The sequence below is a fragment of the Clytia hemisphaerica genome, unplaced genomic scaffold (genome assembly GCF_902728285.1).
Source record: "Clytia hemisphaerica strain Z4C2 unplaced genomic scaffold, Clytia hemisphaerica genome assembly, whole genome shotgun sequence".
Taxonomy (NCBI): domain Eukaryota; kingdom Metazoa; phylum Cnidaria; class Hydrozoa; order Leptothecata; family Clytiidae; genus Clytia; species Clytia hemisphaerica.
Genome location: NW_027103806.1, coordinates 738,744 through 750,443, shown reverse-complemented (window position 1 = coordinate 750,443; position 11,700 = coordinate 738,744). Strand labels below are relative to the sequence as shown.

Below are 11,700 nucleotides of genomic sequence, written 5' to 3'. Positions count from 1 at the left end.
TGATTTTGCAAGATTTTTTACTATCCAATGACACTATTTATTTACTGGCGATTCACCGTTTGACAAGTAACTTGCCAAAAATGATCGCATGTGAAAAGTATCCTTACATTTGGTTTTCTTGAAATATCATGATTTTGCAAGAGTTTTTACTATCCAATGACACTTATCGGCAATTCACCGGTTGACAAGTAACTTGCCAAAAACGATCGCACGTCCTGGCACGTCAAACATATTCTTACATTTGGTTTTGAAATTTTGCTGCTTTAGTCAGGCCAGGCACTTCAGAGTTTCCCTCCACTGTAAGTTACCAGTTCTGATGGTACATAATCAGAAAATTATAACAAACTTCGCACATTTTCAGGTGCAGCAGGACCGAGGACAGAGTAGACATCACAAACAAAGTTAACCGAATCGTCTAGAAAAACTTCACCCATCAAATGAAATTCCATACATGCAACATGACATAGGTTTGTATGTTATATTTGTTTTATTCTTATGTTTTCATTTAAACATTGTTGCATTGATCCTGGTGAACCTGTCAGACTATGTTATCTTTCAAACATTCAGTTTTCGGGCATAGAGGTTGTCAAGAATCTGGTGTGTCCTTCTTTTCCTTCCAGAGGATACTTCCCTACTTTTCCAATGGCCTTTTCATATGAATAATTTATGCTTGGCCTACTTCTCCAGCAGTTCCAAGTTTTTCCATATGTCACTCTTAAAGATTTAAAAGGAACTAGTTCCAAGATTGCAGTCAAATTGATTTTCTGTATTTTTTAGCATTGTAATGACCAACAGAAGGATGGAACATAAGTGCCAAGAGAATCTGGTCAATGAAATGAAACGTTTGCCCGAACATACAATCAGATTTATATGATCAACAAAACTAGTTATGTCAACGGCATCAGACAAAAAGTATACCAGTTAGAGGAAAGGAACTTTTTTCATGGAATATCTTAAAGTCTGTAATGAAGTCACAAGGACTACCGCTTTTGATCAAGATAGAGATGAGTTTGGATTTTATTTGCCGTACAAGTATTACCAGATTCCAACCGAGAATCAAGCGATTTATATTGTTTTAAATGTTTGAGCAGAATTTAAACCTTTAAATAACTTTTCTAATTTTTATCTTGAAAGTCTGTAAAGAATTATAAAGAGTATTTTTTTGTAAAGAGTTTTGTCCAATTTTATTTTTGGAATATTTTTGTCATAAAAACATCGGATTTTTTATCATATTTATTGTTTTCAATTTTTTTCCAATGTTATTTTCTAAATTTTTGTTTTTATTTTTTCCCAAGCATAAGTTGAAATTTTGTAGTACACATTTATTCTTAAAAATAACATAACTATGAATATGCATTTTGTTCTCTTTTTACTTTCAAACGACAAAAAGCCTAAGAAATTTTAGTCTTTCCACAATTATGAGAAAAAACAACTAGTGTCAAATTAAAAGATATTTTGGATTCTCGAGTAGACAAGTTCGGATATTTTCTGTTTTTCCTTTCAGAATTTCCCCTAAATATCCTCCAATATGTACTGTCAAATACTCGTTATATTGGTGTGTAGTTGTGAATATTGACGGATATTTTTCTCAATATTCGTAAGAATCCGACCCTTCATATAGGAATCCTCGGGATTTACTAAACGGATATTGATATCGTATGCATACGAATACAAAACGTGCATACGGGTATGCATCTGTCTGTATACGTATGTATTCGTATTCTGTAGTATCCTAACCTGTATTTTTCCCAAAATCCAGTATCCTCGGCATAGGATATTAATATGCGTTACTCAAGGATACGCAAGGATATTTCCCAATATCCTTGCGTATCCGAAGCTTTAAAGTACACGGATATTCGACCTTTTCACGCTGTGAAAATGTCTAAAGAAGTGTTAAGTAAAATTGTTGAAGAAATTTAAAAAATGACAGCCCTTAATTCTTTACTTCAGAATACTTTATTCCATCTTGTAATATACAAGAACTAGCAAAAAGATGAAAAGAAGTAATCACACGCATATAAGCAAAACCATAACAACACTAAAGTCTGTCTAAATATGGAAAGAAGGCTCATTAGGACAAAATCAGCTTCAACTGGCAGGTTTATTATAAATTTCTGGGTTTCCAAGAAAGGTTGGCAGTAAGTATATGATCATTTGTTTCAATTTTCCAGTAGAAAGTTCCGTTGAAGGCACAGTAGCTCGTTATCAATGACAAGATTCGTTGAAATTTTGATATTTAAAGATAATAAAACGCCCCCATCGCTAATAGCCTGCTCCTTTGGTTATCTTCAATTAAATTTGCAACACTTTTCAAACATTGAAAAATTCAATCCTTCTTGAACTTCCTTTCGACGTGTCTGTGGATAAAAGTTAGAAAAATATATACCACATCAATGACTTTTTTCAAACCAATGAAATTTATAAATTCTTTCATGTTTCTTTAACGAACATTTCTCTCCAAAAAGGTTTTCAACATTTCTGACACTCAAAAAGCTTGTCTCATGGACTGTTCTTTGATGCGAAGTTATTAGGACCGAATTATGTCCAAATGATTTACCACATTCTTGACATTGAAAAGCTTTTACACCTTGATGAAAGTTCTTTGGTGCCTGTCTTGACATCACTTTAAGACTGTCCCTTGTAAAAAAATAACTTTTATGATTTAGAAACATTGACCCAATAAAAGGACAATTAGGAGAAAAGTTAGCTTGAAAATTTGAGTGTTTTTCAAGAAATATTCGAATTTACAAGGTAAAAAGGCACCGAAGGTAGCTCTTTATCTTTAATTAAATTTGCAACAGTTTTCACACATTGAAACATTCAATCCTTCTTGAACTTCCTTTCGACGTGTCTGTGGATGAAAGTTAAAAATTTTGATACTTAAAGATAATAAAACCCTCCATCGCTAATAGCCTGCTCCTTGGTTATCTTCAATTAAATTTGCAACAATTTTCACACATTGAAAGATTCAATCCTTCTTGAACCTTTTGACGTGTCTGTGAACGAAAGAAAGAAAGACCTACCACATCAATGACTTTTCACTCCAATGAAATTCAAAATTCTTTGATGTTTCTTTAACGAACATTTCTTTCCAAAAATCTTTTCAAATTTCTGACACTCAAAAGATTTCTCATGGACTGTTCTTTGATGCTTTTTCAAATTACTCTTTGTAGAAAAACATTTACCACATTCTTGACATTTGAAGGCCTTTACACCTTCATGTACTGTTCTTTGGTGAGAAGTTAGGTTTGTTTTCTTCCCAAATGATTTACCACATTCTTGGCACAAAAATGGTTTCATACCTTGATGGACTGTTCTTTGATGAGAAGTTAAGTCTGTATTTTGTCCAAAACATTTACTACATTCTTGACATTTAAAGGCTTTTACACCTTGATGGACCGTTTTTTGATGCACCTTCAAATTGCTTTTTCTCGTAAAAGACTTATCACATTCTTGGCATTTAAAGGCCTTTACACCTTCATGAACAGTTCTTTGATGAGAAGTTAAGTTTGTTCTCTGCCCAAAAGATTTACCACATTCTTGACACAAAAATGGTTTCATACCTTGATGGACTGTTCTTTGATGAGAAGTTAAGTTTTTTTTCTCTGCAAAACATTTACTACATTCTTGACATTTAAAGGCTTTTACACCCTGATGGACCGTTTTTTGATGCCTTTTCAAATTAATCTCTGTAAAAAAACAGTTACCACATTCTTGACATTTGAAGGCCTTTACACTTTCATGAACAGTTTTTTGGTGAGAAGTTAAGGTCGTCTTGCGTCGAAAAGATTTCTCTGCGAAACATTTACTACATTCTTGACATTTAAAGGCCTTAATACCTTGATGAACAGTTTTTTGGTGAGAAGTTAAGTTCGCTTTCTGTCCAAAAGTTTTACCAAATTCTTGACATTGAAAAGGCTTTACACCTCCATGAACAGTTCTTTGATGAGAAGTTAAGTTCGCTTTCTGTCCAAAGGATTTACCAGATTCTTCACATGTAAAGGCCTTTATACCTTGATGGACAGTTAGTTGGTGTAAAGTTAAGTTCGATTTCTTTCCGAAAGACTTACCACATTCTTGACACTCAAAAGGATTTATTCCCTCATGGACTGTTACTTGATGCATCACCAAATTTCTCTTTGTAGCAAAAGATTCACCACATTCCTGACACTCAAATGCCTTTATAATTGCATGTAGACTTTCATTTTCATTGCTTTGAAAATTTTGCAATTCATCTTCAAATTTAATAGTGATTTCCTCTCCGATCTGTGAATTAATTTCTTCAATCGGTGAAAACTGTTCAAAACAATTTGTTCCATCGTTAATATTTACGGAATTTTGATTTTCCAAAATATCCATTAACTGTGCACTTTGATCTTTACCATCTTTAGGTTTTGACTCATCTTCAAGTTTAATGGTTATTTCATAATATTGTGGGTTTGTTTCTTTGGGTGACGTAACATCGTTCACATTTACATTTCTAGAAGAACTTTTAAATAGTTCACTTTCATGGTTTTTTAATGGTTCAAAAATTTCGTCGTCTGGATATCCAATTGATTCATCTTCCAGTTTGATAATGATTTCCAAATGTTCATGATTCGTTTCATAACAACCATGATCTTCTTCTTGTTCAGTCTTTATTTTCATTTCTTCAATTTCATTCATTTTTCAAACGTAATTTTCTAAAGAAAACAAGTGATACTTTTATGGACCTACCTGGTTATCAAAACTAATCAATGAACATTGATACAATGATAGACATACGACATAATTGGTCAAAATACAAAAAATATAATGAAAGAATATCTATTTGAAGAAACTATCAAAACATATATAGAGACTTTTGAAATAGAAATTTTATGAAAACAATGCACTATCAGAAAAACGCACAGCTTAATAAATAAGGTTTCTAGAAAACTCAAACCATTGCACTCTAAGGTGACATTTTCTTTGTTTAGAAAAAATAATAATAAAATAATGATTTGGCTAAGAACATTGATCTACTGTACTCTTAGGTGCCGAATAAACGGGGGGTTCGAATAAACGGGGGGTTTGAATGAACAGGGTGGTTGGGAATTTTTTGAGATTTTATTAAACGGGGAGGATCTAATTGCCAGGGGGGTTTGAAATCGTACTTCTGAAAACCCAAAAATATGGTAAAAAAAGGCTAAAATCAGCCTATTTAGAGCAAAATAAGGGGCCTTCTCTTTGACAGCTGAAAATATTTTTAAAAATTAATAAACGGGAGGGTCCTAATAAGGTCCAGGGGGGTTGGAAAATTTTCGAAAAATTAACAAGCGGGGGGGGGGGCGTTTATTTAGCACCTAAGAGTATGCTTAAAAATAGTGATTCTTATAGATAAAGATTTGTTTTCAGCCAAAAAAAATAATAAGTGTTTCCTGAAAAGTCAAAAGAACTCTAAGAACATTGATGTATGCTTATTAATAGTGATTCTTATAGATAAACATGCGTTTTTTGAGCCAACAAATTTTTTTGCAAAAATCTGCGTGAGCCATCTTTACCTTTTGATGGTACCCTACTTTCATGTAAAAAATCAGATAAAATTAATGATCCAACTTTTCTTGGCCCAAATTTGCCCTAAAAATTATTTTTATGAAAATCGGGCTCCATCACATTTTGGCCACAATCATTTTGCACCTTTGTACCAAAAATCAAAAGATTTCTATTTAATCCTGAGAAAAGTTGGTAACAGACAAACGGACGAACAAACACAGGTTAATTTATAGGACCTCCACCCCACCGAGGTAGGTCCAAAAAACACAGTTACATGCAAAAAAGAAAGAAAGTAACAAATTTGAAATCATCATGATAGAGATTTAAAGTAACACTGTTGGATAAAATTTGAAGAAAGGACGGCCCTAAATTCTTTACTTTGAAACTTTCGATTCGATCTGGATTTAGAAAAGGCAGTATAAAGGAGAAAGAGGCAATTACAAGGGTAAGTGAGCCCGTTACCCAAAACATTACCATGATATTAAGTCCAATTTCAGACTTATAAAATAAAGTGTATTACACGTTTTTTTTTATAAGAACAAACTATATAAGAACATAAGGCTTCGAGCCCAAAAATTTAAGAACATTCTAAGAACATACTAAGGCTTTGGAGACTTAAAAACATGCAATTTCCTAAGAAATTACATCAAAATGCTCAAAAAATGCTGAAAATAAGAACATTTTAAGAACATTTTTAGGCTTCAAATCCAAAAAACTAAAAACATCCGAAGGCTTCAAAAATTTTTGACGTTCTTATAAAAAAAAACGTGTATAAACGTTCATAAAATTAAACCCAAGTCAAAATGAAAAAAAATATCAATTTTATTTTGTATTCTTTTTTGGAAATTATAAGTGAACTTCAGGTCGATACACAACAGCGTCGCAATGTGATTCCAGTTTTTAATGTACTCTACTATAGATGAATTGAATTGGACATTCTTTGTGTAAATTCAAATAAATTACAAACTTTTTCTTTAAAATAAAAATTTCAGCATTTGATTATCATTTCTTATTGAATTCAGTCGTTATATGGTGATTTTTTGCACATCCAGTATATATCGTCCATCCAACTACCTCACCTTTATGGTAACGAGGTTCTTTTCTTTGTTGTGTCAATTCTTCTTTACAAGTTCCACACTTTACCATGTTTATTTTTTACAGCTTTTCAAATTAAAATACCACAATTTTTTTACTTCTCTGTTCAGCTTTTTCAATTTTTTTTAACCACTAGACCATGGATTTTCTCTAGAAAAGTTGTTTACTAATTTTTTTTTCAAAACACAACACACTCAGCATGATTTTTGTACTTACTTAAATACTTAATACCCACTCATTACAACGCTTTTTCAGGTAACATCTTAAAGTCGCTAGGACGAGGTTAAATCTTTTCAACGTCCTCTATAATAGCTTCTTGTTTCTGATATATAAATCGTCGCGTCAATTCTTTTGGATCTGCATCTTCAAGATACACTGGCTCTTTACTCAAACTGTCGTGAATTGCAACGCTAACTGCTACTTGCTTGTGAATATAGGTTAGATCTTCTGTCGGTCGTATATTTTCAGGTAAAACTCATGCTTCAAAATCATACACAATAAAATGTGGATAAGGAGTAAATTTTCATTCAAAAAACTTGTTACTCAACTCTGGTTTCTCACATTCCCAAACCTTCACCAAATTATAGCCATTATTTACAATATGATAGTCTCTAGTCTTTGTAGAATAATAGCACTTTTTCTGTCTGTTTGTTCTATTTCCCAAACATGTACGACCGTGCCATTTACAACCGTTATATTGATACACGGTATTCGTTTCTGGCTCATATCCGTCTACAGGATAAAAAGAAGCCTGTTCTTTCCCTTCATCGTCTTTAATCATAGCCATCACCTGTCTCTCTCCACCATGTCCGCACATTTTGTGATGGATGTGTTTTCCTAACTTTGAACTTTCAGCCTCAATCCACTGACAAGCCGTATAACTAAATCCTGTATCACCTCCATAAAACACATTATCTGAAGCGCTAAAAATCCGTCTAAACTGTTTTCCTTTACATATTTCCTTCGTTTTTCCTCCGTTACATCGATCCTTTTGCAAATGTTTCAATAAATGATTACTTTGTTTAAAAATCTGCTTACATCCTTTACATTCATCGTTTTGCTAAAATACTTACATCTTTAATATAAAAACAGTGACCCTCTAACAAACCAATATTCATCGTAGGTAAATCTTTCTTATATTGAAGTTTACCATACACAAGCCGCTAAATCTCTATTTGTTTTGGTTCATAAAGCATGATGTTAACATCATGATGCTTTGCAATGCCTTCAAAATCAATCAATTTTGTTGCTCTAACAGTTTCGTTCGTCAAAGTTAGATCTCCATAATAATCTCTAGCTAATTCAAGAGCTGCTATACATGTTCGCTTTTCAACCTGATTAGTTCTACCACTTTCTAAACGCTTATATATCGCTAAACACCTCCAAACACAAAGATTATCATCATACTTATCGATCGCATAAATACATCGCTTCTTTCCTAACCATTCTGGCAATGGCCCACACTCCATCAAAGGCTCATTTGAAGCAACTAACTTAATTTGAACACTTTTAATTAATTAAATGTTCATATTTTCAGCATTTTTTAAGCATTTTGATGTAATTTCTTAAGAAATTGCATGTTTTTAAATCTCCAAAGCCTAAGTATGTTCTTAGAATGTTCTTAGATTGTTGGGCCTCGAAGCCTTATGTTCTTATATAGTTTGTTCTTATAAAAAAAACGTGTAACTTCTTTAAAAACACTATTAAATAAATGCTCTCGAATTTGTTCCTTGTTTTTCTTCCATAAACCACGAATTCCAAGGAACCTTCCTTACTCACGTAACTCTTTAACCGATTCATTCATCATTTCATTCTTATTTATTTTAGTAGTTGAGTGAAATAAATTTGCGGTCATCTTTTATTATATAAGTACAACCCCAACCAACAACTTTTTCAGGGAATTTCCTTTTTTCGATTTTTGACCACTTTCCTAATTTCAAATCATCAAAAATTATTCAACAAAATTGAAAATTTCACAATTTTTGACAACTTTTTTTGATGACTCAGCATTTTCTTTAAATCACGCGGATTATTTTTGTCGCGCGGGTGATTTCTAATTTTGACCACTTTTATTTTTCTTTTTTCAAAAATTTTAAAATTTTAAATTTCCAATTTTGAAATCTCAAATTTTATGTACTTATAATTTTTTTCGAATTTTTTTTTAATTTTCAATTTAAAAATTTTTTCAAAAATGTACCTGTACTCCAAATCCCGCTATCTAGTAGTGTTTCCAGAAAACTCAAAAGAACTCTAAGAACATTGTATGCTTATTAATTGTGATTCTAATAGATAAAGATTTGTTTTTCAGCCAAAAAATAATAAGTGTTTCCTGAAAACTCAAAAGAACTCTAAGAACATTGATGTATGCTTATTAATAGTGATTCTTATAGATAAACATACGTTTTTTAAGCCAACAAATTTTTTTGTAAAAATCTGCGTGAGCCATCTTATACCTATGATGGTACCCTACTTTGATGCAAAAAATCAGAAAAAATTAATGATCCAATTTTTCACAAAGTTCAAAAAAACCGTTTTTTAGCCGTTTATTGGCCCAAATTTGCCCCAAAAATTATTTTTTCGAAAATCAAGCTCCGTCACATTTTGGCCACAAAACATTTTGCACCTTTATACCAAAAATCAAAAGATTTCTATTATTCAATCCTGAGAAAAGTTGGTCTACCGAAACAGCCACCATAACCTATCGTACTGGAAGCATCAGTAAAAAACTTTAGATCACTTGCCAAACTCAGCTCTCTTTCTAATAAAAAGAAACTTTTACCATTCCAACTTTTAAGAAAGTCTAGCCACATCTTAAGATCCTCTCTGGTGCTCTGATTGATATAAACCTTATAATGAAGCTTTCTGACCGTGCAACTTAGGGTAATCAATCTATGAAGGAAAATTCGCCCTGGAGCAACAACCTTACACGCAAAGCTCAATGAGCCTATCAAGCTCAAAAGCTCTCGTTTAGAGCACTTCTTTCTGGCCAAAAAACTTTCTATCCCCCCAATAATTAACCTGTGAACCTTTTCATCAGACAGTTAAGCTTTCAGCTTTACAGTATCAAGTGTCGGAAGTGTAATGCCCAAAAACTCAAGCTTCTGAGAAGGACCCTCCACTTTATGTTGTGCTATAGGAATACCTAACCTCTGGAAAAGCTCCAAAATTATATTCAATGACTCGCCTTTCTTGCTTGGTAGTTTAGCCACTAGAAAGTCGTCAAGCAGGTGACATATATAATCTACTCCATATTTCCTAGCAGTAAGCCATTCAAGTGCTTCTGACAGCCTGTCAAACAAAGCAGGACTAGATGTACCCCCCCCCATACTTAGCCTGGTATCATAGTAGTATTTCTCCTTCCAAAGAATTCCAAGTAGCCTAAAGTTCTCTGGACATATGGGAATTATCCTGAAAGCCCCTTCAATGTCGACTTTACTTAAAAGACATCCTCGCCCTAACTGTAAAATATACTCGATTGCTCTGTCAACTGTGACGTACTTCAATGAAAACTCTTACTTGTTTATAAAATCATTAACTGATGACCCCTCTGGGTATGAAAGGTCCATAATCGTGCGAAATTTTCCAGGTACTTTTTTTGGTACAATCCCAATCGGTTGACATTGAAAATTCTCAAAAGGGGGAGAGTCAAAAGGTCCCATTATTCTACCCTTCCTTATTTCGTCCTGCAGGTAAACATCCACCACTTCTGGGTTATCTCGAGCCGATTGTAGATTTCTCGAGACCTTTAGATCTATCTGGACCATAATACCCTACATCAAAACCAAAATAAAATCCTTCAGAGAAAAATTCCACAAATTCTCTATCAGGATGGTTTGCTAGCTCTTTTTCTAGCAAAGAAATATTTACAGGGGAGCTCACTCTTCTGGAGCCTCTGAGCACTTTTTGATGGAGTGATCGTGTCTATTACAATACTTACACATATGAAGAAAGGGACACTTCTTATGGCATAAGCTATAATTGAACTGAGTGCAAAATCTCCTTACCTTTATAAAATGCCCTCGCCCTGTTATTAAGGAGTGGAAAAGTGGACGAAGAAGTAGACTTACCAGCCCCGTTAGGGGAGCTGTAGCTTTCTTGGGAGGGCGATTCTTGTCTCAGGCTGAACGGACACTGCGCTGGATTGTGATACCACGACTGACATTGGTCGCAGTAGTTGGCAGAAGAGCTTTTCGCAATCACCGCATGCAAAGCTTCCGCGTCTAGGGCAGACCAGTTCAATTCCTCCCCCCTTTCACTGTACTCAGCTGCCCTATCCCAAAAATATAAATGATAAAACCAATATGCTTTCCCACTATATTTGCTAGCTACCATTACAATGTTAGCCATATAGTTATCAATGTCAACCACTCTCGTAGGAAAATCGGCTGAAATGAGTTCCTTGTACATGAGAGCAATAAGCATTTGGGCAACCTCTAACGTCTGCTTCCCCAGTCTACGTTCCTTGTTTCCATCCCCAACATTTAGCCGAATCTTGCCATCCTCACTCCATACACTGGCTGTCTCCTGGCCTCTGTTCTTAAATCCAGGAAAGAGTTTATATAAAGGTACGTATTTTCCCTGCAAAATCTTGCTCTTGACAGCAGGAGCTACGCTGTATCTCAGGACGAAGCAGTTCTTAAAAAGGACGTTCTCTTACCCTTTTTCGACTTCTTTCGTTTGGGTGGCTCCTCGTCCGACGAACTCGATTCCGTGTTACTTCCTTCACTTTCTTCACTGCTATCACTGACTTCCACCATCCTTGATCGTTTTTTCTTCGTAGACGACTTTTTGTTATTTTGTGTGGGTATCACATTAGCATTGATTCGTTTCATAACCTCTTCTACAATTTCACCTATTTGAGGCACAGTTTCTTTGTTTTTCGTTTGTAGTGTTTGTAAATCGACATCATACTCAGTGAGTTTTTGTTTAAGTTTTGAGATATTTGAACGAGCTGTACATTTGATCCCCAGATATTTGCATTTTTGTAAAATTTGCTCGTTAGAAACCATGCGAACATGGGTTAACTTATAAGACCTCCTACAGGGTAGGTCCAAAAACTATCGGGTCCAACCCTTATATGTATTTCAGAGT

At 34.0% G+C, this 11,700-nt stretch overlaps 2 protein-coding genes across 3 annotated transcripts in view; both read right to left on the bottom strand.

The window, feature by feature from the left end:
* The window catches only part of LOC136806446 (kinesin-II 85 kDa subunit-like), a 205,037-nt gene that overhangs the window by 151,699 nt on the left and 41,638 nt on the right, over window positions 1-11,700 (bottom strand). The window lies entirely within an intron of this gene.
* Window positions 2,573-11,321, bottom strand: LOC136806448 (zinc finger protein ZFP2-like). 2 transcript variants are annotated; one of them, XM_067063026.1, is made up of 3 exons: window positions 11,267-11,321; window positions 3,024-4,682; window positions 2,573-2,637 (listed from the first exon to the last, which is right to left on the bottom strand). In XM_067063026.1, the coding sequence occupies exon 2, from the start codon at window positions 4,663-4,665 to the stop codon at window positions 3,028-3,030; it is 1,638 nt and encodes a 545-aa protein (XP_066919127.1). In that variant the 5' UTR covers window positions 4,666-4,682; window positions 11,267-11,321; the 3' UTR covers window positions 2,573-2,637; window positions 3,024-3,027. The 2 variants fall into 2 exon arrangements, with proteins under 2 accessions (XP_066919127.1, XP_066919128.1); XM_067063027.1 differs by lacking the exon at window positions 2,573-2,637 and adding an exon at window positions 2,704-2,851.